This window comes from Triturus cristatus, chromosome 5_2, assembly GCF_964204655.1.
Source record: "Triturus cristatus chromosome 5_2, aTriCri1.1, whole genome shotgun sequence".
In the NCBI taxonomy this organism is placed as follows: Eukaryota; Metazoa; Chordata; class Amphibia; order Caudata; family Salamandridae; genus Triturus; species Triturus cristatus.
Window position 1 is genome coordinate 190,312,489 of NC_140588.1, and position 26,293 is coordinate 190,338,781.

General features: G+C 46.4%; 1 protein-coding gene across 2 annotated transcripts in view; it reads right to left on the bottom strand.

The window, feature by feature from the left end:
* Positions 1-26,293, bottom strand: part of LOC146822772 (cytosolic non-specific dipeptidase-like) — a 180,455-nt gene that overhangs the window by 89,677 nt on the left and 64,485 nt on the right. For both annotated transcript variants that reach the window (XM_085606960.1, XM_085606961.1), the window contains exons 3-4: positions 24,876-25,019; positions 3,722-3,884 (exon numbers count right to left, since the gene is read on the bottom strand). In XM_085606960.1, coding sequence (XP_085463086.1) covers positions 3,722-3,884; positions 24,876-25,019 — 307 coding nt within the window. The remainder of the gene's footprint in view (positions 1-3,721; positions 3,885-24,875; positions 25,020-26,293) is intronic.

Below are 26,293 nucleotides of genomic sequence, written 5' to 3' on the forward strand. Positions count from 1 at the left end.
TGTGCCTCATGGGAACAGTCCAGCCCGAACTGCCAAGCCATGTCTTCCCTGGACCGGAATCAAGCATCCTAGGACCGGTTTCTGGCTATCAGCCGTCATCAGCCAGGATAGCTTGACTCCAGTGGCGTAGTGAGCACGGGACCCACGTCTGGGCATACCCTTCCCACATAGGGTGAACAGCAAAACACACAAGATGATGGACGGAATGTTGCACAATGGCAAAACACTCACCCCCAGTCACAGATCTGGGTTTAATCCATCATTATTTTGCTCACCACACCACCCCAGTTCAGACATGGCCATATGCAAATCAGTCTTAACCCTGTGCCTCATGGGAACAGTCCAGCCCGAACTGCCAAGCCATGTCTTCCCTGGACCGGAATCAAGCATCCTAGGACCGGTTTCTGGCTATCAGCCGTCATCAGCCAGGATAGCTTGACTCCAGTGGCGTAGTGAGCACGGGACCCACGTCTGGGCATACCCTTCCCACATAGGGTGAACAGCAAAACACACAAGATGATGGACAGAATGTTGCACAATGGCAAAACACTCACCCCCAGTCACAGATCTGGGTTTAATCCATCGTTATTTTGCTCACCACACCACCCCAGTTCAGACATGGCCATATGCAAATCAGTCTTAACCCTGTGCCTCATGGGAACAGTCCAGCCCGAACTGCCAAGCCATGTCTTCCCTGGACCGGAATCAAGCATCCTAGGACCGGTTTCTGGCTATCAGCCGTCATCAGCCAGGATAGCTTGACTCCAGTGGCGTAGTGAGCACGGGACCCACGTCTGGGCATACCCTTCCCACATAGGGTGAACAGCAAAACACACAAGATGATGGACGGAATGTTGCACAATGGCAAAACACTCACCCCCAGTCACAGATCTGGGTTTAATCCATCGTTATTTTGCTCACCACACCACCCCAGTTCAGACATGGCCATATGCAAATCAGTCCTAACCCTGTGCCTCATGGGAACAGTCCAGCCCGAACTGCCAAGCCATGTCTTCCCTGGACCGGAATCAAGCATCCTAGGACCGGTTTCTGGCTATCAGCCGTCATCAGCCAGGATAGCTTGACTCCAGTGGCATAGTGAGCACGGGACCCACGTCTGGGCATACCCTTCCCACATAGGGTGAACAGCAAAACACACAAGATGATGGACGGAATGTTGCACAATGGCAAAACACTCACCCCCAGTCACAGATCTGGGTTTAATCCATCGTTATTTTGCTCACCACACCACCCCAGTTCAGACATGGCCATATGCAAATCAGTCTTAACCCTGTGCCTCATGGGAACAGTCCAGCCCGAACTGCCAAGCCATGTCTTCCCTGGACCGGAATCAAGCATCCTAGGACCGGTTTCTGGCTATCAGCCGTCATCAGCCAGGATAGCTTGACTCCAGTGGCGTAGTGAGCACGGGACCCACGTCTGGGCATACCCTTCCCACATAGGGTGAACAGCAAAACACACAAGATGATGGACGGAATGTTGCACAATGGCAAAACACTCACCCCCAGTCACAGATCTGGGTTTAATCCATCGTTATTTTGCTCACCACACCACCCCAGTTCAGACATGGCCATATGCAAATCAGTCTTAACCCTGTGCCTCATGGGAACAGTCCAGCCCGAACTGCCAAGCCATGTCTTCCCTGGACCGGAATCAAGCATCCTAGGACCGGTTTCTGGCTATCAGCCGTCATCAGCCAGGATAGCTTGACTCCAGTGGCGTAGTGAGCACGGGACCCACGTCTGGGCATACCCTTCCCACATAGGGTGAACAGCAAAACACACAAGATGATGGACGGAATGTTGCACAATGGCAAAACACTCACCCCCAGTCACAGATCTGGGTTTAATCCATCGTTATTTTGCTCACCACACCACCCCAGTGGCAGTTCGGGCTGGACTGTTCCCATGAGGCACAGGGTCAAGACTGATTTGCATATGGCTGGGTTCAAACTGGAACGGCATGGTGAGCAAAAAAACGATGGATTTAGGCCCAGATCTCTGTACTGGGGTGAATGAAAGACATTGTTCTGCATTCTGTCCATCAATTGTTGTTTTTGTCCCTGCATGACACCCTCTATTCTGGCTCCAAGTGTGGTGTCAGTGAAGTTTCTCCTTCAAGGCTGTTGCAGATTCCATTGATATTTTTTAGTTTTATTTAGCATGAAATTTACTTGTGGGCATTAGAACGCTTCACATGAGAACCAGACGTTCCACTCTTTTTTTATTCACGGAAGAGACAAGCAATTTTGCGGTGCCGAACTGCGTGATTTTCAAAATGCAGGGATGTGCCGTATTAACAAGAATACGGTGCATCACTGTGTTCACCACTGCACTGGCACTAAAAAAGCTGTCTAGCGCCAACACAGGCACTCTTGCACCATGATGCAAGGTTCCCTCCGTTGCAGGGATGATTTTGTTTAGCTGCTAGACAATCTGTTTTTATGACCCCACATTTCCAGTCATGTTCACCTTTCCCATCACACCCTTCCTCTTCCTACCCTTTGAACACATTCCCTGTATTGCTACAAATGCCCTGTTTTATCTCTTACTTTATACTAGGCCTGGGCAAAATTTAAACTACGCCGGCGTAATTCTCATAAACTCAGGCCTATTGCATTACGCTTGTTATGTGAAATTCCCGAAATTACATCAATTATGCAGCCATTCATGACTGAATGATAGTACGAGTGCACAGGAACAATTTGAACACAGAGGCGGCGCAACCAGTATGACTCACGGGTGGTGGGCGGGGTGGGCGTGGGGGGGAGGTGAACCAGGGTCCAGGGTGGGGTGAGGGGGGGCACTGGATTGCGGAAAGGGAAAATATTTTTTTTACACTTACTTTGCCGCCGGCTCCCGCGTCTCTTCTCCTTGCTCCTGCTCTTCTCGTGGGACAGGCAGCCAGGAACAACAGCCAGGCTCCCCTGACCAATCACAACGCTGAAATGCAGCGTTGTGATTGGTAAACACCCAGGCTCTCCTGACCAATCACAACGCTGCAGCATTGTGATTGGTTTTGAGTGCCCGGGTTGGAAGCTCAACTTGGGAATGGGGTCTTTAGCTTGTTCCCCATGCAGGCTGTAATGCAGCCTGCATGGCGGACAGGGAAAGTGCGCCTGATAGTTTAGGTGGCCGAGAGGGCCGACCAAACAGTCATTGCACACTTTAGGAGTGGGCAAACCACTTCTCCCCTGCCCCGCTCCGTGAGCAGAGCAGCAGGGAAACCTAAAATGATAATAACTTAAAGTTATTAGCATTTTATATTTCCTTATATTTCCTTTCTTTTACACAGCTCAAAGGCAGTGGGCGACACTTCTCCTCCATAGCAGAGGAGCCGCCACAGTTTGAACAACCAAAACATGACGAAACAGTTGTGTTTTTTTATCTATTTGTTTTGGGCAAAATGCAGTCTTGTGTCAAAAGTTGATGGGAGAACATATTTTGTGCTAAACTATAGCACTAAGTAAGAGATTTGCATTTCATGTAATTACACATTATATTGCGTAATTTTTCTGTCATTTCATGTAAGTACTCAAAAATAAATTATGCAAAATTCCCCCCTACTTTACACCCCTTTGCTGCTAGATCGCGTTTATAAGAGAACATCTATTTTATGAGGGTTGCTTGTACAAACCCCCCAGGGCCAGGTGCAAAATAACACAGAAAAGAAAATGTCACTAGTTCATGAACACTCTTACCATTTTTCTCCACCATTGTGAATGGCTCTGTAGTCCATCCGTCAGCCTTCTTAGCTGGTTGTACATCTAAATGACCATAAAAGCAGACAGTGGGCTTTTTTGGGTCACTTCCAAATGTTGCCAGAATCGCAGGTGGTAGAGGGATTGTCTGCCCATCAGGAAACTGCAATTAATATAATAGAAGGTCAGAAGCAGCACACAAATGGAGTAGTCATTGTTTTCTTCACATTACCAAATGTAAAATGTTGATATATGTTTGTTGTCACATAATCCTCGACTGTATTGACTCCTCTTCTGTGCCCTCTCCCCAAATCATGCATACAGGAATGTATATTATTACACCGAATGGCACAGCACTGACCTATCACAATATGGTCAACACTGCACGTGCATACTTCTCTATTGACCAGGTACATAGATAATGTAATTAGACAAACATTGGATAGTGCTGCATCACCTGTACATCTACATTGTCTCTAAGTTGGTTCTACCCCTTACTCTAAGCCGTACCCTACCCTTTGTCCTATCCTAAACCATAAGCCTAGCCTTGCCCCAACCCTCACTCTCACCCTTACTCTTACACTAACTCTAATCTTAAAACTAACACTAAGATTAACTCTAACCCCATTTTAACACTAATCTTAAACCTAAATCTAACCCTAAACTAAATCCTTCCCCTAATAATAATCCTAAACCTAAACATACATGTAATGCTTACCATAAAGGTAACCTAAAGAAAAAATTAACAGTATCCCTAAGCCTAGCCCTAAACCGTACCTGTTAGGCCTGACAGCCTTAGGGTGGTCTCCCTCCAACATTTTGCCTTCCTCTGTCACTTTTCTGACCTCGTTTTTTCTGGCTTTAGGACTCTGTGCATTTTACCACTGCTAACCAGTGCTAGAGTGCTTGTGCTCTCTCCCCTAAACATGGTAATATTGGCTCATCCCCAATTGGCATATTTGATTTACTTATAAGTCCATAGTAGAGTGCACTATGTAAGGACAGGGCATGTCAATTAAATGCTACGAGTGGCCTCCAGCATGTTTTGTAGCTACGGACTTGAGTAGCCCTCTAACCATGTCTCTGGCCTGCCAGTGCAGAGCCTGTATGTGCAGTTCTAACTGCAATTTCGACCTGGAAAGATAAACCGCTTGCCAGGTAGGGGCAGCTCCAATGTAATGGCGGAGGATTGTCACCGCCCTGCTAAAAAATAAAATGATTATAAAAGCATTTTATTTTTGCCTAAAAGATAACGACGCAAGTCTTCAGCAGGGCATGGCGGGCGGGGCCAGGCAATCCTGTTTGAAAGGCATGGGGAGGAGTGCTGGTTGCTTTTAAGTGCTCATGTGTGTTTGGCCTTCCGTACTAGGCTGGCAAAACACACATGCAAACTTAAGTTTTTCCAACCCAGCTGCGTTGCACAGCCGGGTAGGAAAAACACCCCAGGTTTTAATGCACTGTCTGAGTGGCAAATAAAGCCACTCAGACCAATCCCAGCGCTTCTATCATGCTGGGAATACTATTTGCATGATAGAAGCGCAGGTAAGTGGAATTTTAATTATTTTTAGTTGTGCGATTTATAAGTGTAATTCCTAATTGTGAAGAGATAGACGTTTCAAGTCTTGAGTCTCTGGAATCACAATTTAAAATCCAAACTTATTGTAAAGTTGGATTTTAAATTGCAATTCTGAAAAAGCCACCTTTAGAAAGTTGGCATTTTCTTACTTTAGCCATTTGGTGGCTGCTGTCTGTCTCTGATACATGTCTGGGGAGGGTGACAACTGGGCTTTGTGTGTTTTCCCCTGGACAGCCACACACAATGGGAGTGCAGGTTTGACTTGATGGGCCATCCTTGCAGGATGGGAGGGAGGAGCAGGACCCAGCCTCACTTACACCTGACTAGGCTGTGTTCTGTCGCCATAGAAAGGGCTGCATTGTCCGCCTGTAGAGAGTCGAAAGACAGGGCATGAAGGGAGTACCCCCAGTTCAAAGGCACAACTGTAAGTACTGGACTTCAAACACCACCATTTCACTACACTTCTGGACCTGTGAAGGCTCTACCAGGAAGAAGGATTTCTGTGCAGCTGAAGGACTACCACTCTGCTGGACTGGTGCTTTGCTTGACTCCTGCCTTGCTGTGATGACCTGCTGACTGTTCTTCACCTTCCTTGGTGAGAAGGACTGAACCTGCATCATTTGAACCCATAGTGACTCCAAGGACTAGCTGGCTGGCCTCCTGATCTGAAGTCTCAGGGACATAAAAGGCAGCAGCCAGGAGTAAGGTTCTTCTGCTCAGCGGGCCTCACTGGGTCCCCGTATGCGGCCCAAGCTCTAACACAGTTGATCTGAACTTTTGACATTGTACCGGTCCAGTGTGACCAGATATTGCAAGTAAGCGCTTAGGGCCATATGTATGAAGGCAATTATGCGATCGCAAATGCCGAATTTCACAGAATTTCGGCGTTTGCGATCACAAATCAGCAGTGTCCAATGTATGACACAAACCACCCCTCGCAAAATAAGGACTCGCACATTTTGCGATTCCCTATTTTGCGATTGCAAATTGTGATTCCTTAAATGCAATGTAAGAAGCACAATAAAAGTGCGATTTGGCCGTAAGGAATCGCAATTTACCACCAACTTCAAGTTGGTGGTAATTTACGATTCCTTTGAAAAATTCACTTTTTAGCATTTTTCAAAGTGCCATGTGACTCACATACATGTGCTTAGGGCATGTATGTGTGCCACATGTGCACACATGCACATTTCAGGGGTGCAACAGGGTGTCCTTTTGACACCCTGGCACCCTTGAAATTGCATTCTCAATTTGCGATTCTGTAATTGCGAATCACAAATTGAGAATGTCTTCCCATTCATTCCTATGGGCCTGTGGAGGCATTCCTTAATTGCGAATCGCAATTTGCGATTCTCAAGGAATATGTAGGATTCGCAAAACATTTTGCAAATCCTACATACATAGCCTTTTGCGATTCTCAAATAGCGATTAGCAAAAAATCGCTACTTTAGAATCGCAAATGGACATTTTCATACATATGGCCCTTAGTGCTTTTAAGATCTATTTTACAGTTTATTCTTTAAAAATTCATAACTACAGTTCTACTATTGGATGTTTGTCATCTTGGTCTTGTTTTATTTATTAACCCAATCTCTATTTTTCTACCTGGTGTGGAATCTTTTTGTGTGGTGTTTTCACTGTTTAACTGTGTGAAGTGTTGCACAAATACTTTACACATTGCCTCTAAGTTAAGCCTGACTACTCTGTGACAAGCTAACAGAGGGTGAGCACAGGTTCATATAGGATTTATCTGCTTTTTACCTTGACTAGGATTGTGGTTGCTGATTGACTTGGGATGATACACCAGTCAACCAACAGCCCAGTTTCTAACATTACCCAAAACCCAACCTTCTCTCTAACACTGAATATAAACCTAATCCTTTCCATAACTCTTATCCTGATAATATCACTCTAAAACTAACCTAAAGAATAACTCTAACACTGCTTCTAACACTATGTCCTACACAAACACTAAGGGCCAGATTCACAGAACTAACTTAAGACAAAATCCTAAACTTACTACCATTTTGGTATTCACAGAAGGCACTTACTCATTTCGGAATTCACAGAAGTTAGGAGTCCTAACTTTAGGACTCCTAAATGCCTTCTGTGAATACCGAAAATCTTAAAGTTAGGATTATTCTCAGTTTAGGAGTAGTAAAGTTAGGACAAAATGGGACAGTTCTGATCTTGTAAGGATACACTGTCTGAAGGGGGTGGGCGGTTCGGCGTTATGTTGACTGACAGGCATTGTCAGGGGCAGGCAGCAGCACAAGTGCGCATGAGTGGGGAAGGTCGGCGAAGTTTTCCGCCGTGCCCAGTCATGCGCATTGGTGTCTGCTCAGGCTGGCGCATGCCCATTAGGAAAGCGAGGGTTGAGCAAAGGCTCAAACCCTCGGTCTCCTAATGGGCTGGCGGGCGGAGAGTAACCGTGCCCTAAGTCAATCCTGGTGCTTCTCCAGCGCCAGAATTGGCAAAGAGAGGGGTTGCCACTCACTTGCCAGCACTGCAGCAGTGATGCGGCTGGTAAAGGCGCCAACGGACCCGAGGCGGCGCGGACCAGGTAAGATAATTTTTATTTTATTTAACCCCCCCCCGCAACACCCCCCCGCAACACCCCCGCAACACCCCCCGCGAGCCGCGACTGCAAACTTTGCTGAGTGACCTAGTGTCCGTTTTCAAGGTATTGTGCAAAGGGTGGGGAGTCCGTAAGCTCCGATGGTGACCCCGAGTCACTGTATCTATAATCAAGCGGCAAAGTTAAGCATCAGAGCTGGTATTAAAACCGAGTTCAAAGGTTAGCTTCTGAACCACTAGGCCACACCTCTGTAAAGACTTCCTCGGGGCATTATGGAGCGGGATTGGTGTACGCGTCGTTTGCTCCAATGTGATTAAACGGTTAATTCCGCATGTTATTAACTTTTGGGTTGTTCTGCAGCTTGAGCACAAAAAAGATGAAAGGCCAGACAGGTTGGGCCTACCCCAGAGTCAGGAAGGTGGGGCCTGCAGCTACAGGGTGCATCGCCTTACACATGGCCTTAGGATCAGGCCACTCCCCATCACCACCCCTCCACACAAACTCCTCTGTTGTTTTAGCAAAAGCAATTGGGCATGCATTCTCTTGAACCAGTTGTTCAATGGAGGCCTCGAAGAGGCTCCCACCCAGGGGAGGAATTTCCCGATTCAAGGTTTGATTAGGTCAGAGCTCGAGGCTACAGTCACATTGTGCCAAGGTGCTTTGTATACTGCACACAGGGGAGCAGGCATTACAAAAAAAGGCCATTGCTTTTCTAGCTAGACATCTTAGCACACTGTTAGAGGTATAGAAGAGAGTGAGGGCTGCACGCAAGACATTGTGAGGCTGCAGCATGGATTTCCAAGAATAATATATGGCAGGATTTTGTTTCCTGGAAATTGAGCCTCAGAAAATAGATCAAGAGGATGAAGTCGGTGGTAGGTGAAATATAATCTGATAGAAAAATTAGTATTTTACAGGTGCGAAGCGTTTAGCAGAAAGTTGTATGATCACAAATGTGCACTGAGCTGGATACGGTGAAAAATGACAGCAAATTGTAATAATTTTTTTAAGATCATAAAGCTTGCAAGAATAAGTGTCTAGAGAAATCAGGCTGCTTACTGTACGATAGAATATTATATCATAACATTAGGCACCGAGTAATAACAGAAAGTGCAGTGAGCTATTGTTATTATCTTATTTTTATGGTAGGTGTTTAGTAGAGATTCTACATTCCCAAGGCCTTTTATCCTTTCTCCTGTTTCGAGGATGCCCAGTATAATTCTGTGAGCGTGATTTCCTGTGGTGCATGCGGTTAAAAGCCTAAGTGAATTAGTATACGTCTATGTGAACATTTGCACGTGAGTATGTAATGCAGAAGTGCATACATGTGCGAATGCGTCTGTGAGTGTGTTTTTTGTATGCATGCGATTTTTTGGTGTGGTCAAGAGCTTGTCTCATGTTAAAGATTTCCAAGTGCCTGTATGGCTTTCTGTGTGCTGTGGACGGCGGTGCTTTTTCGTATGTGCTTGTGTCTGGTGCGTGAGTGTGTGTGTGGCAAAAAGATGACAGCGCAGTGACTCACTGGGACGGTTTCTTTCAGTTCATGTCTGCCTGGCCTGGTTTTTAGAATCAAAACTGGGTCGCGCCTACATCTGTTTACAGAAAGCAATAATTGTCTGCCAGCGCGAGGCATGTTACACAGGCCAGGTTAAGTTCTATGCAAGCAGGTGTCTGTGCTGAAGACGTTCACAACAATCTGGTTGTAGGATCTTGAAAGAACGGTGGTACTCCAGCTCATTATTAGTGTGGGTATGCTCACCCGGCTATGCAGAAGTTTCTAAAAATGATACATGGCCGATAAGGGTTTGGGTTATAATGATTGGCGATCTCTCAGTTTATGCTATGATGATTGGCATGCCTGTGGTTTATGCAATGTCACACCTCTCAGGTTAAGCTATGATGAGAGCACTCACATGCTTATGCTTTCATTACTGGTGCATTCCTTGATTTATGCAATGATGACGGACACACCTGGGTGGTACACCCTTCATTTACAGTATGATGAATGGCACTTTCTTCATGTTATGCAAAATTGAATGGCGCACCCCTTCATTAAGAATATGAGATGGATGTCGACATGATCTGTCATTGATGCTGATGATGACCTTTCCTTCGGTATAATGTAAGATTTTGGCACACACCTCAGTTTATGCTGAGATCATTGGTGTACTCCTCAGTATATGCTTTAATAATCAGTGTACCCCTAGGTTCATGCTTTATCGAATAGCATCCCCCCCTGGTTTATGTTTCAATGAATGGCGCAGCAACCCAGTTTATGTGTCAGTGATTGGGCAACCCCTCGGTTTATGCTTTAAAGAACTGTGCTACCCCTTGGTTTATGCTTTGATGAATGACACTACTTTTAAGTTTTATGCTTTGTTGAATCAAGCTACCCACTGGTTTATGCTTTGTTGAATGACGCTACCCATTGGTTTATGCTTTGGACACAAGGGTACAACCCCATGGTTTATGCTTTAATGAATGTTGCAAACCCTGGTTTTATGCTTTAATGAATAGTGCTACTTCTGTGTTTATGCTTTAATGAATAGTGCTACCACTGGGTTTACACTTTGATGAGTGGTGTACCACTGGGCCAATGCTTTGATGAGTGGTGTACCACTGGGCTTATGCTTTGATGAGTGGTGTACCACTGGGCTTATGCTTTAATGAGTGGTGTACCACTGGGCTTATGCTTTAATGAGTGGTGTACCACTAGGCTTATGCTTTAATGAACTGCGCTCCCCCTTGCATGTATGCATTAATAAATGGTGCTACCCTTGGGTTTATTCCTTGACCAATACTGATACCCATTGATATGTGCAATGATGACCAGTGCACATCTTGGTTCATGCTGGGATTAATGGTGCTCCCTTGGTTTATGCTTTATCATACGATGCACCCCTTAGTTTATTCTATGGTGACTAGCGCACTCTAGCTTTTACACTTCACGGCGCACCCTAGGGTTATGCCATTCCTCGGTGGTCTCATCAAAAGCAGAGCCTCAATGTTCTAACTTATAACACAGAATTTCACTTAGAGGAAGGAAACTGTTACTGCACGGGATCGAGGGTAGCTGTGGTGTATGGCCAATTTGTGAATGCCAGACCCATTGATTAGCTTGGAGTCTAGTGTGTCTTGGGAAATACGAGTTTCTTTTGAATGGGTTTCTTTTGTGGGACCATTGAAATAGCTCGCTATATATAGTTTTGTCCATTGAACTTGTTCACATCGCTAACTAGTGTTTTCTATTGGAAAGGGTAGAGCCAAAGCAGTCTTGCTTAGTACCCTAGCCCTCTTCAGAAGACAGACTTGCTTGGCAACCCAGAAATTCTCTGAAATAATGTATGAGTTTTCTTCTATGAATGCCTAGAAGAACTGAATTTTTAGTCCATTTATCACAGAAATATTGTTGAAAATCGCACCAAAAAGATGCCAATTTTTAAAAAAAAATCTTCACGGGGGGAAACCCCCCCCCGAACCCCCCTTATTGCCGTGGGCCTCGCTCGCTGCGCTTGCTCGCATACGTTGATTCATTCTGCTTACACCCCACCAGTTTAAAATTCCACCAGCCGCCCCTGAAATTACTGTCAGCAAACATGTATTGATAGCAGGAGGGATTTAGTGGTAGAATATCAGTTTTGGAGAAGTTAAGTTTATAACCAAAGATATTTGAGTATAATTTGATTTCTTGTAAAAAAGGATTTAAAGAAGCGAGAGGGTTAGACATATCAGCTATATTCCAAAACTGAACTGCCTTCGAAAAGAGATTTAGGTTTTGCTTGTTTTACTGTTAATTTCCTCATTTATGATGGTGGTAAACCCATTCTCCACATGACTTTAAGCTGCAAGGATTCATTTTCAGCTGATTATTTATTGATTGCTACACTAAGCGTTTTTGAGTTCTGTCTGTGGCCATTCTGAGGATTAGCGATAATTGATATCAATTAAATTCTAAGCTCACCTGATCCTATGCTGTGTTGGTGGGAAGTCTAAAAGTAATCTAGAGGATTCACAATGAGCAATGTCTAGCCACTTAGAGAGATTTCCATGAAACACTACTGCCCATGCGGTATCGTAGACATTCATTTTCTCCTGATCACCTGCATGATTGGAAAACTACAACAGACCAGACAGCTTGCTAATTAAGAAAGAAAGGAAGAGGTGTTAAGAGCAACAGCTGTTGTTTTAATTGCCGCTAAATGCAGCTTGGCACTATCATGCTCTTCCAACCATATCCCAAATATTTTTACCCACCAGTGTGCTAAAGCTTAGTGTTATTTAAGTGCCAATGCTCCCTTTTAACAATCCTCCGCCCGAAGACTACCACTTTGGTCTTATCACTGGGCCCGATTCACAGAACTATCTTAAGACAGAATCCTAAACTTACTACCATTTTGGTATTCACAGAAGGCACTTACTCATTTTGGTATTCACGGAAGGCACTTACTCATCAATGAGTAAGTGCCTTCTGTGAATACCAAAATGTGTAAGTGCCTTCTGTGAAAACCAAAATGGTAGTAAGTTTAGGATTTTGTCTTAAGTTAGTTCTGTGAATCGGGCCAACTATTATTAATTACATTGTTATTAAAATAATCATTTTATCTTTCTATTTTTTTCAGAAAAGCAACTGCTGTTTTATCTAAGATCACTGTATTATCTGCATATTGCAAGATATTTGATTGGCTGGCCAGATAGTTTTGGGGGAAAGGAACCCATACTCCCCAATGCTCATCCCTAATCTGCTATACGGAAATTAAAAATTATTGAAGCTAAAATACAGCCTAGCTTTATGACTGCGACCAAGATGATTTTTAGGCAGGTATTTGAATACAGACTAAACATTGTTAAGGCATCTAGCGGCTTAGGCTTTTGATACCGGATTGATTCCAATGGAGCAAGGAGGCTTTAGGCTGAAGCATTCCACAATGGACCACTGTTTTATGTTGTTGGTAGCCGCAAGGAAGTCAATGGAGTCGGTAGGTGGCGTTTGCTGCTGCTTCATTAACTCCGAGCGCCTTTCAACAAGGTGGATAGAGATATATTTTGGCGCAAATTACAGCAGTGGAGGATATCTGGGTATTTTTGGTCTTGACAATGGAGCTCCATAGTGGTAACTGGGTTCAGATTGATATTGATGGACGTGGGAATCTGACTAGGAAAATTCTGGTTGAAAACAGCTTGAGGCAGGAGTGCGTCTTAGCACCCCTGATGTTTAGTCTGTTCATTGCAGACCTTACTCAGATGCTGCATGCAACACATAGTTTTTCACCAAAAGTTGGAGGAAGGCATATTAGTTGCCTCATGTACGCAGATGATCTAGTGATGATGGACCTTACAGTTATAGGGCTACAGCAGAAATCAAATGCCCTAAATGCTTACTGTCTAGAAAATAAATTTACGATAAATGTCGATAAGACAAGAGCAATGTTTTATGCTAGGAGGAAAAGGACATTCACATGGTTCCTAGGTAATGTTAGATTAGAGCAGGTTATAGAGTATAAGTATTTGGGGCTTACTTTTTTAAGACAATTGGAGGTGGGCATAAACCAATAGCTATTCAGAAGCTTGCCTATTTGCAGTAATGAATGAGGTGAAAAGGTTTGACCATAAGATTGGTAGTCATATCTTTGAGCCTCTACGCATAGTTATACAGGATAAACTAATCCCACAGGTCCTATATGGAGCAGAGGTGTTGCCTTTGGATAGGCGAGTCTTATGGGAAGGACAAGAAAGTAATTCCCTAAAACTGCTTCTTGATCTCCCTAAAAATGCTAGGGAGGAATTTGAGAACCGTAGCCTCGAGTGTGCTGGCCGATGCCAGAGCCCTGCTCTTTTTTTTGTATCTTCAAGATGGGAGTTCCAACGATAACTTGTCAGAGCAGATATTACTGGAGATAATGTAAACTTTCTCTGGTAATAGGAACCCGGTGACAGTAATGTCAAAGCGCTTGAACGTCCAAGAGATGTGCACAGAAGGAGGGGAAGTGGTTTCGATCAACCAGATAAAGAGTACACTTAGTCAACGGTCCACAGAAACTTGTTGGATGGAGGATTTCTTCTACCTTAAAACTAAGAGTTCAGTTTGCAATTTCCTAACATCACAGGAAGAGCATGGATTGTTCCCGTATCTTTATAACATCCAGATAAGTGCTTGCAGAATGAAGTTCTGCACTTGAGGGGGGGAATTGACCCTGCGTGGTACAATAAGGAATTAAAAACAGAGGTTGCTAAGAATAATAACCAGTGCCCCTGCAAAAGAGGTAGGAAATATTCAGTGAGCCACTTATTGTTGAACTGTGCATTTTTTATTGAGACAAGGAAATGGGTACTTCGACCTGTGTTTAAAGAATACGGAATTCAATTTAGGGAAAGGGAGTTAGAGTTGATTCATAGTCTTGGATTACAAGATGTAGCTATTGCAGTTAGCCAATATGTGTGTAAATCATAAAGATTCACTTGGCTCTATGGGTGTGTTTATAGTTAGTAAATTGATGCCAAATAAATGGGAGGGTGTCCCAATAGAAAAGTTGTGATAAGCTATTATTCATTTAGCACTTTAGAATCCTGATTGGAGTGAAATGTATTGCTTGCTCTTGGTTAAATGCACATTGCACTTAAAATACTGATTGAGGCAGAATACATTGTTTTTCTATTTGTCAAATTCTTAATATTATTTTTACTGAAATGTTTTAAATACATATGAGACCTTGGGTGGTGGATTTTATTGGGTCTGGGTAGAGAATAATGTTAATGTTTATTTGGATTATAATCGTATAATTGTATAATTTATAAGTAGGATAATTTGGGTGGTAAAGATAATGAGGGAAGCAGCTAAATTATCACTGAGATGTGGGAATGTTGTGATTAGTGGAGGGATACTCCCACACCATGCCAACTGCTACCCTCAGACCCAATCTCCCCTGGGCTGCAATGAATGTGGAGCCACTGTCAACGAAGCTAGGGGCGACAAGACGTCATGGTAGTGCGCAAAATGTAGCCTGTCAGCTCTGTAGAATTTCTTAAACTTTCTGGCTCAGAACCAGACTCTACAGAATTGCATCTACCGGCCACTCAAATAGCTGACACTGAGGTGCTCCAACCACTAAGCTTGTTAAATTGTCAATGTATAAGTGTCTGATAACCCAGGAGACCAGAAGATCCACATCTAAGAAAGCTTGCAACCAATCTCCAAAGCTCCAAAGTGCCATAGCGCCAAGGGCTCAGGAACCCAATTATCCAGATTGGCATTCTCCCCGTCTGGAAAAATCAGACAGCCGGGCAGAGCGCAGAGCTTAATTTAAGCCAGTGGTTTCTGGTGCTCAGCACCAGCACTTAATCATCAATATTAGCGCTTTTCATGAGCACTGGTTAAGGACACATTCATTTATGTTAGGCACGGGGAGATTAAGGCCCTTATTACGATGTTGGGTGGACTTGCGTTCGCCCTACACCGTTGCAGGGAAGGAACCGCCTGACCATAGGTCAGCGATTCCAACACACTAATTTGGTTGTGACAGCACATAGTGAGGTCAGAAACATCAATTTTCCGAATGGAGCTTGTGCGGTGGGCTGAAAACGCCTGCAGCACAAGCTCCCATTGAAAAATGGAAGTTGGTAAACATCCCTGCACCATATGGCAGGCACCTCACAGTGCCTGCCACGTGGTGCAGGGATGTTGGCGAGGTACCAAAGGTGCCCCCAGGCCCATATGCAGAGGTCCAGAGGGGAAAGGGGCCCGATAGTCCGTTTCTGACAGCCAATCCATGTCAGAAAGGCCGACATGGATTGGCTGTCGGAAACCGACATCGTACTCCCGACGCTAGTGACGAGCCTGGCTCCGCCATCATTGAAGGGATTACTATTCTGCTTCTGTATCCACTTTCAGTTTTCTCTCCGACCGCCGTGATCAAAATACGGCAGTCGGAGGGAAACCTCAGGATGTCGGACAGAGAGTCTCTGCCAAACATCAAAATCAGGCCCTAAGTGATTTACCCAGAATCACATTGCTGCTCCTGCCCTGCCTCCTTGCCCCGTGTCCTCTGTTTTCCATGTGCGTATCACAGAATGTTGAGCTGACTCCGAGACTCGAACCTGGTTTCCCTGTTCGGAAGTCGGCAGCTCTGGCCATTACACCACATCCACTGCATGGTCAGTATGTGGCTCTGTTTTAAGTCGGTGCTAACAGGAGAAATGGGCTGGTGCAAGCTGCTCCCTGACGAGAGCCCCGCCACTTTTTTTTTTTTTTTTTTTTACAAATTAACCATTGAGCAGAGGCGAACAGACATCAAACATTTGATATCCTTCTGTGTTTGTATTCGTGTTCAGTGTACTCAGGCACCAGGAGGGGCACAAGAGTACTCTAGCAGATAGCAGTGCACCTGCATTATCTGTCTATTTTCCGCTCCCATATTCATTTTTGAAAACCCGAAGACCGCGATTGCCTTGTAAATCTGATGGATAGACAAACCCAGCACTGCAAGGCAAAAATAATTAAAGCACCCCTTTGAATATTTAGTTCACAATCTCGATTCTGCAATCTTCGCAATACTAAAAGATTATTTTGTTTACGGATGACGAGCAGGCACAGAGTTACTGCTGTTTCTGCGGACGGAGATGACAGCAATATGAAATGTAAATGACAAAAACAAAAGCAATTGACCCTAAAAAATAATTGATACAGCCTTGGTAAGCTGGTAGGAGCATTATGATTTTTGTATTGGAAGTATATGCCTCAAAACGATAAAGAAGGAAAAGGAATCATGTTGAAACCTATAGGAGGCAGATATATGATTGCAATGAAAAATGTAAATTAGAATGAAAAAAGTTGCCATCAGGTGTAGTTTTAGGAGAAAAGTACCTAAAGTTCCTAGTAGATTGGCGTACTTAGAACAGGTATGGGATTTTTTTAGTGATAATACACATCACAAAAAATATTGGGGCATATCATCAAGGACCGGCGATAATTATCGCTAAGCGCACTTAGCGCTAGGATAATTATCGACGGGTAACGTGGAATTTTATCGCTGAGATAGCTTGCTATTAGCAACGCTTATCTGAGAAGCGATAAAATTCCAAACGCTAACTGCCAAATGTGAGATTATCGCTGGAAATCCAGCGATAATCTCACAAAGTTTGGCGAAAGCTTGCTGATAGGGCAAGGCAAACTTAGCTATGATATCAACCTTACATAGGATATCATGGCTAAGTCAGTCTTGAAGCAGGCGTAAGGAAAGTAGCGATATCAGAGGTTATCGCTGCTTTGCTTGTCGCTCTGCAGGTTAGTGTGCCCATTGATAATTGGAGAAATGTCACTTAGCAACATTTCTCCAGTTATGTCAGGGCAGGAATGGCCACTTTGCATCTCATTAGAGATGCAAAGCTGGACGTTCAGAAAACAGGCGCTAATGCAAGGTTTCACACGATAGCGTGACTTTGCTGGTAGGCGATAAAATTATCACCGCATTTCGTCCAAAAACGGACGCAACAGCAGCGATATTTTCTTATCGCCTCGTTGTTGATATGCCCCATGATTCTTTTTGTTGCAAAGAAAGGGCTTTCTATTACTGCAGCTTGAAAACAAACTGTTAGCACACAAGAATGACTTAGAACAAATGAAAAAGAATAATGAATGGGAGGAAAAAAGACATTTGCATCACTCCTGGCACTGATGTGCCTTTATTTTAAATGGATGTGTACATGGGATCATGAAAAATACTGGTATTTGGTGCAAAAGTGCTAATGACTGAAGTGGGCTGAACTAGTGCACCATGCTTTGTGCTGCGGTGGGCGGAAACAAAATGTGAATGACAGATGAACACAGGAAATGATGAAGAGGGCTAGCCCAAAAATCATCTATATAAACACGTTTGCCAAATAAAATCTCTGATAAGAGTTTATTTCACAGATGAGCCCACTAACGGCGTTTCAAGCAAGAGGACCCACTTGGGAGGAAGACTGTACTAAACATTGATTAGTTACCAAAGTTGAGTTGTTTCTATTTTATTTGGGAAACAGCCTTTACTCTGAAGTTTGTATAACATTTACTGTGCATTTTATACATTGTAAAGACTGTTGGCATGCAACTCTTTACAACGTAAAGCTCTACCACGCATTTGAACAGTATGTAGCAGTGTTTCTGTATGTGACACGCTTTATATATTCTTAAGTGTAATTAAAAAGGGGCCTTGGGGGGGTCTCCCACCCAAATTAATTTTCTTATCATAGTACCAAACCTGTAAAGGACAAATGTAATTTGTTAAAAAACACATATCTCTACGGTTAATAACGTATTAAGAATTAATGTATCATTTTTTAACAGTAGGTGGCAGTATTAGACTGAGACAGGATTTTTCAGGAACAGCGTGGTAAAAGTACATGTCAGTGGATTGCATTGTGAAGGTGTTTCAAATGTGAGTGAATGTAAATGCGTGGGAGTGGTATGTGCTGTAAAATCTGTGATGGAAAAACGTGCATGGTAAGGCTGGAATGGGATTGTCATAAAACTATTTTATTCTTCTTCACATGTTGCAAATACATCACTGACAAGCAAAAATTGTGAATGCTATGATTAGGATTGATAACCACTTTATAGCTTTTAGATAAATGTTTTGAAACCATGGTCACTGCAATACACACCTTTATTTGTGTTTGTGTGTGTTGTAATATATGCAGTACTTCATTTGTAAAATAATAATTATAGGTGCCGAAATATTTTCTCAGTAGTGCATTGCTGGCATTGCTGAATGCCAGGGTTGTCAACGACCAAGTCTGCTAAGTCTTGATTTTACCCCTTGCTCTTTCTTCTAAAACCCCACACATCTTGGGTCTCATTTATGGGGTTTTGGTGTAGGGCAGCAAGTCACCTAGCTGCGCTGCCCTACGTCATAGTGAAAGGGTAGGAATGTACCGTATTCATCCAATACGGTGCATTTCTGTCCTTACCCCGCGCGGGTGCCATTTCTGCAGCCTACCACCAATGCAGGCACCCTTTGACCATGGTGTAAGGGTGCATTTGTTGTTGGTAGGATTGTTTTTGTGCATGTAATGTTGCCCCTTTTCTCACCAGACAGTGCCCCCCACAGAAGACACAGACACTGATTAGATGTTGAGGGGTTTATTTCTCAGTATGATCACTTTTGCAGGAGCGCCGGCGCGGAGCTCCGTTCGCTGTTTAAATCGGCGCGCTAATGCCGATCCTAAGATGGCCGCCGCCGGAAGTCCGGTGACGTCACGCCTAGCGTGCCGTCAACTAGACCGCAACACCACATCTCCTCCCTTTACAACACCAAAAGTCACTGTTCCCCCTTAACGAGTAAACAGTCTTACTTGTGGTCCAGGCTGAACTCCTCAAACCTTCTGGGGAGCATTACTCTTCTTCCGCAGCGTGTTCTCCTACCTCCTGCGCCTGCGGTCGGGGTATCTCCCCCCCTCATCGGACCAGCTTCCCCATACGCTTCTAGGGGCTCACTCTCACTCAACTCAGTCCCTTGGTCATCCCGTCGCGGAGTCTCGACTTCTCCTCCTCGTGGACTCCCAGGTCCCTTGGGAACGCTTCCTGCCTCTTTCTCTGGTCTCCTACTATCGCCTGTCCTCACCGGAGTGGCTCTGGCTCCTGCCTCGCAGTCCAGCTCCCCGCTCCGCTCAGTCTCATCAATTCTGGTGCACCTTGCCATCCGATCTTGTGCCCAGATCTTCCCGTCGCTTAGTAATGCTGATGTGGAATAGGGTTCCACCACTTGGAAGGGGGGGTGAATTTGCTGTCCCCTTTCTTCCCTGGTGTGGGCAGTTTCACCCTCACCCACTCTCCTTTCTCCAAGGCGGTTTCCTTGGTGTTATGCCTTGCGTCATAGTAGTTCGTGTAAACAGCTTGTGCCTTCTCTAAGTTTCTGCGCACCACTGCCGGTGACCAATGACTCTGCACCGTGAGCCTCTTCCATGCTACATTGTCTCGGGTGAACGGTTCTCTTCCTCTCAGAATGCGGAATGGGCTGTAGCCTGTGGACGAGGGAGTTATCCGGTAAGCCCATAGCATACGCTTGAGTTCTTTCTCCCAGCTTGCTCCCTGACCGATAGCTGCTTGCACTGACCCCATTATCACCCTGTTGAATCTCTCTACGGCTCCGTTTCCCGCTGGGTGGTAGACCGGTGTGTGCCTGACGGCTATCCCATTCCTGTCCATGAAGGACTCCCACTTGGTGGAAGTGAACTGTGGGCCGTTGTCACTGAGGATCCCCTTGGGGATCCCTTCTCTGATGAAAACCTCCGTGAGGAATCCCAGGATGGTGTCGGTCTCTGCGTTGTCACCCACATGGACTTCTGGCCACTTCGAGTACCTGTCCACCACCACGGTGAGGTACTTCTGGTCGCCACTGGCATCTTGTATGGGACCTAGAACATCTATGGAAATCTCCTCCCACGGGTTTTCCGGGCAGTCAAAGCGTCCCAGCGGTGGGCGCAGCACCTTCTGCGTCTTGTCTGCATTGTTGCACTGCTCACACGTTCTGACGTGTCTTTCCACCGCGAGATCCAGCCCTGGCCACCAATAGTCCTCCTTCACTCTACCCTTCGTCTTCACGATGCCCAAATGTCCTTCGTGGGCCAAGGTTACTACTCTGGGCCTTAGCGCCCTCGGGGGCACCACTTTGTTGCCTCGGAATAGAAAACACGGGTTGTCCCCCAGCGACAGTTCTTCCCTGACTTCCCAGTATTGTTTCAGTTCTTCTCCCAGCAGCCTCTTCTCCGGCCACCCCTGCGTCACGTATGTTTTGACAGCCTTCACCTTCTCATCGGACCCATACTCTTCTTCCCACTCCTGCTTGCTGATCGCTCTTTCGTGATCGCTCATGAACGCCACTGCATACTCGGCCCACTTCTCTGTGTCTTGCGCCTCCGCCGACTCCTTCGCTGCCGCCCTGCTCAGGTAGTCCGCCACGCGGTTCTTGGTGCCTGGGATGTACTCTACGTCGTACACGTAGTCGAGGAGTCGCAGTGTCATCTTCGCAATTCTTGGGGTAGCGTGCTCGTGGCCATTGGATGTGAGCACTTTAATCAGGGGTTTGTGGTCTGTCCGCAAGAGGAACCGTCCCCCCCACAGGAACTGCCGGAATCTTTCCACTGCCCACACGACTGCCAGCATTTCTTTTTCAATCACGCTAAATTTGCGTTCATTGTCGGCCAGTGTGCGGGACGCGAAGCTGATGGTCGCTGTCTCTCCTCGCGCTGACTGTTGAGTGAGCACTGCTCCGAGGCCTCGGTCGCTAGCGTCCGTTGTCAGGGTCGTGGGGGCCGTGGGGTCAAACCCTTGGATGGGTATGGCGCTACAAATTTCTCTCTTCACCTCTTCGAATTCTCTCTCTTGTTCCTCCTTCCATGAGAACGCCGTTTTCTCTTTCAGGATCGACCTCAGGTGGTGTGTCTTTGACGCGAAGTGGGATACGAACTTGCTGTAGAACTCAGCCATCCCTAAGAATGTCCGTACCTCCTCCTTGTTGGCGGGTGTGGGCGCGTCTCTGATGGCAGCTACGTTGGATGCCTTGGGTTTTATGCCTTCCTGACTGATTTCGTGTCCCAGGTACGTGACGTTCCCCAGTCCGAACTTGCACTTGTCCCACTGGGCCGTAAGCCCGTTTTGTTCCAGTACCGTTAAGACACCTGCTAGCCTCCGGTCATGTTCTTCCGTGGAGGCGCCCATCACCAAGATGTCGTCCTGGAAGAACTGGACACCCTCCATCTTGTTGAACAGGCGGTACATCAATTTTTGGAATACCGCCGCTGCCGAGGCGAGCCCGAACGGCATGCGTAGGAATTTGTAGCACCCAAAAGGAGTGATGAATGACGTGAGGTGGTTGCACGATTTGTGGAGCGCAATCTGGTGATACGCAGATGTTAAGTCCACAGTGGAGAACCACTTGGCGCCCTTGGTCTTAGCTAACATCTCGTTGATGCGGGGCAGAGGAAACTTGTCCACTACAATGTTCTTGTTGAGTTCCCTGAGGTCCACACATAGCCTCACCTTCCCGTTCGGCTTCTGCGCCACGACTAATGGGGCCAGCCATTCCGCATTGTCGATGGCTTCGATGATCCCGTTGTCCTCCAGTCTCTGCAGTTCCTCTTGTACTGCCTCCCGGGTGCGGAACGGGATGTTTCGCACTTTGTGGGACACGGGTCGTGCCCCTTCTTTGAGGTTTATTTTGTGGGTGAACTTTGTTAGCCTCCCAATGTCGTCTCTGAAGACTTCGGGGAACTCTTCCTTCCACTGCCTTGCCCCCCCTTTGGGGTCGTCCTCCATCATGAGCACTTGTACGCGGCCTCCGGGGTTAAGCTTTATTTTCAACTTCCCTTGATCCTTCCATCCCAACACTGAGGGCCCCTTTTCCGCCACGTACAGTTTCCCTTCACACGTCCGGCCCATGAACTCGAACATTAGAGGGCAATATCCTACCATGGGTATGGGTTCCCCTGTGAATGTCACTGGGTGGATGTCCGTGGGGCGCAGTCGGTGTGTCATGGCAGGAGCGAAGTCCTCTTCCCATATCTTCCTCTTTATGATCGTGTAGGGGGACCCTGAGTCCGCGACCATGGTGACTTCGACTCCCCCTATTGTCATGGCGCACCTCGGTTTCTTGTCGACTGCGCCGTCAATCCCCAAGATCTGGTCGTCTATCATCAGGATCTCTTCGTCTTCCTCCTGCCCTTCTTGCTCTTCTTCCTTGGTCACCTCCTGCGCCACGTATTTCACCTGCTGCCTTGACGTCTTCCTTCGGCATACTCTCTCGTAGTGCCCCATCAGCCCGCAGTACGTGCATTTGGCCCGGAACGCTGGGCACCCTTTGTCATTGGCAGCATGCCTCTCGCTGCCGCACCTATAGCACCCACTGGCGCTCCCTTGTCCCTGCGCCTGCTGCTTCGCGCCCCGGGACATGGGCTTCCTGTGTTGGCGTGTGCCGTGCTGTTCCGCTGTCGTCTGTCTCTCATGGCCTTTCCGGTCTTCGATCTTGCACACTGCTTGTTCTGGGTATCGGTCCTTCTTTGCTGTTTCCGCACATCTCTTGGACATTTCTGCCTTCTTCACCATGGCTATTACCGTTTTGAGGGGTTCGTCTCCGTGAGCCCACAGCTTATCCTGGATGGACGCGTTCGCTGCGTGCATCACTATTTGGTCCCTGATTAACTCTTCCTGGAAGGCCCCGAACTTGCACGTCAGGGCCAGCTTCTGTAACGCCGCTACATACTGGTCAATCGTCTCCCCCTTCTGTTGCGCTCTGTGGTAGAAGTTGTACCTGTCGACGGCTACACACACAGTCGGGCGGTAATGGGCATCCATGTCGTCGATCGCGTGTTGAAATACGTTGTCATCCGCCGCGGGCCGCGCCACCTTCACCAGATCGTCGTAAACCCTCTGACCTGCAGGGCCTAAGTGGTGTAGCAGCATCCTCTTCCTGCGCGAGCTCGAGAATTCAGCACCACTTTCTTCCTCCAGGGCGAACAAGAAATTCAAGAAATACGGTTTCCAATCTTCCCATGGCATGTCCGGAACCCCTGCTTTCGTGAGGAAGGGTATCGGGTTCGGCAGGCCCGTCGATGTGGCACTCATCGTTCTTCTTGCCTCCGTTCGCCGCTGTACCGGACTCGAGCCACTTGACCCCTGGGTGCTCTCTGGGCTCCCTACGTCTGGGTCGTCGCCGTGGTCTGTGGCGCCGCCGCTCGCGTGTCGACCTGTGACCCCCGCCACGATGCGTGTGACCTCTCCACGTGGGCTCTTCTTGGGGCGGTCCCCCCCCGCTGCGAGACTGCTGCGGTCCGGAGTCTGGTTCAGGAGGGGCTAGTCTGCCGTGTAGCGCTCTACCTCCTCTCTCCGCGACACTGCCGCGCTCCTGCTGATCAGGGGTGGTGACTGTGGGCGTCGTTGGCCTGCAGGCACGAGGCACTCACCCTCAGAGGCAGCGCTGGGCCGTTTCACCTCCTCGTCGCCATTGTAATGTTGCCCCTTTTCTCACCAGACAGTGCCCCCCACAGAAGACACAGACACTGATTAGATGTTGAGGGGTTTATTTCTCAGTATGATCACTTTTGCAGGAGCGCCGGCGCGGAGCTCCGTTCGCTGTTTAAATCGGCGCGCTAATGCCGATCCTAAGATGGCCGCCGCCGGAAGTCCGGTGACGTCACGCCTAGCGTGCCGTCAACTAGACCGCAACACCACAGTGCAGGAGTACCTTTCTGCTCAAAAACAATCCATAGAGGTGTTTTCCTCCGTATTTGTGTGCCACAGAAGGCAGCACACAGAAAAAGTACAAATGAGGAGAAATATAGATATTTCTCCTTGTTACCCCAGCCCTGGGGAGGCATAAGACTGTGACGCATTCACAGGTTTACAAGTCTTTGTAACTCTGGGAATTCATCAAAACCCATGGGAGTTGCAACACAGCGATTTGAGCTGCATTGCCGTACTTAAGATCTATGAGGCCAGTTGAAGCCGCGCAATCTGACTTTGCATGGCTTTGTAAATCTGACTCAGGGCCTTGCGTCACACATGTACCACTTTGCGTGGTGCAAACGTGACGCAAGGCTCTCATAAATATGCCCCCTTGTCTCTTTTTATCACCTCACAGTTTTTTTAATCTCTACTTTCTTCCTTTGTCGCTTCTTACATCTCTGTTTCGTCTTCCGTTTTTCTTACTTTTCTGCCTTTCTCTGTCTTGCTCCGGGTCAAAGTCTGATGGTGCAATATAAGCTCAGGTTGCAAAACACCAAGATGGTGCCCACCACCTGCAACCACTGGCACAAATCAGCACTGGACATATGAACAGACAAACAGTCTGTTGTCTCAGAAGCAGGTTTCCACTTACATATGTGCACTTCTTTTTTAGTCAAATAAAAGGTATCTCTCAATAGCTACAACATACATGATGATGTGTCAGTATATCTCTTCACATGGGCCATGGGATACAAACAAGAGATGCAAACATTGACCCCCCCTTTCAAACCTAAGGGTGACACTGTACCAGTTGATCACCAAGGTCAGCCATCTCAACGGTTCCACCGATTTTCTCGATCAACTTTTTGCCCACTTCCATCATTTGTATGACCAGTTGTCTCTTGTCCGGGTTACTGGAATCACTCTCGGTGTGCACCCAATCCTTCAGCCTCTGAGAAAGAAAAGCAGCATTGGTCAGATTCTAGAGCACGTGCTACTTCATACTCAGTGACGGGACCACTGCCTGCTCTTAAAAAAAGTTTTGCAGACATTCACCAATTTAATTCAATTTTTATTATGATTTGGAGCTCCTGGGAGTTCCACATAAAAATACACAAATAAAAAGGCTCTGATTTAAACAAATCATCCAGAGCTATAATAACAGTAACAAAAAAAATGCATATAAAATCATAAGTTCATCAATTTTGTTGAGCAATACGAGATACAAACAGCTTGCTAAAACTAAATGTGCAAGTACGCAGATATTAGACCAATTTCACCATTGTAGTGGAATACTGATAAAACAGTTTGGGTACCGTTAAATACTTTAACTTCATTAAACAGCATCTTATATTTCTACATATAATATAAGTACAAGGTATATGCAGAGACCTAACGGTTACAGTTTTCATTGCACATACTAAGTTCATAGGGGCAGATTTACAAGCCCCTTGTACCTCTTTTACGCCGATGTTGCGTCATTTTTGTGACGCAGCGGCGTTGCAAAACCAGCGCCATGCTGCGGGGTATTTACAACGTGACGCATCCGGGAGATGCGTCACGTTGTAAAGCCCTGCGCCAGAAGTAGGCGTTCCTGCGCAGGAGCGCCTCCTAAAAGTGGCGGAGTGAAATCTACAAGATTTCACTCAGTCACTTTTGAGCCCATGCTGCGTCAAAACCCTGCGCCTGCTTGAAGCAGGCGTAAGGATTGACACAGCATTTCAAAGATAGGGAACCCCAGAGCCTTGCTGGAGCTGCGTCGCGCTTGCGACGCAACTCCAGCAATGCGCTGCCTTTACGGCACAGATGCGTCACGCATCTGTCTGTTTTTGCCCCATGGTGCGCCGCATTCTAAATGCCGCGCATCCATGGTGGCAGAGCCGTGACGCACAATAACTGGCGCATCCCTGCTGATATGCAGGGATGCGCCAGTTATTGTAAATCTGCCCCATAGTATGCACAAGATAAATGAAAGCGCACATGCGAAAACATCGTGCAACAATTTATTTTAAGGTAAAAATTAAAACTTGCTCAGATGGACCCCAGGGAAGAATACAGGCAGTAGCCTAAAAGGTGCAAAATACATTCATTCTGCAATGCAGTCTATGTAGCAGCATACATGTTTTCAAAAGTGCAAGCGCGTGAGTACTATACCAATTCCATTAATCCTTTGATCCTTTGGGAAGCCAACTAACTAGGGAGGTGTAATTCAGATTGTACTGCTAG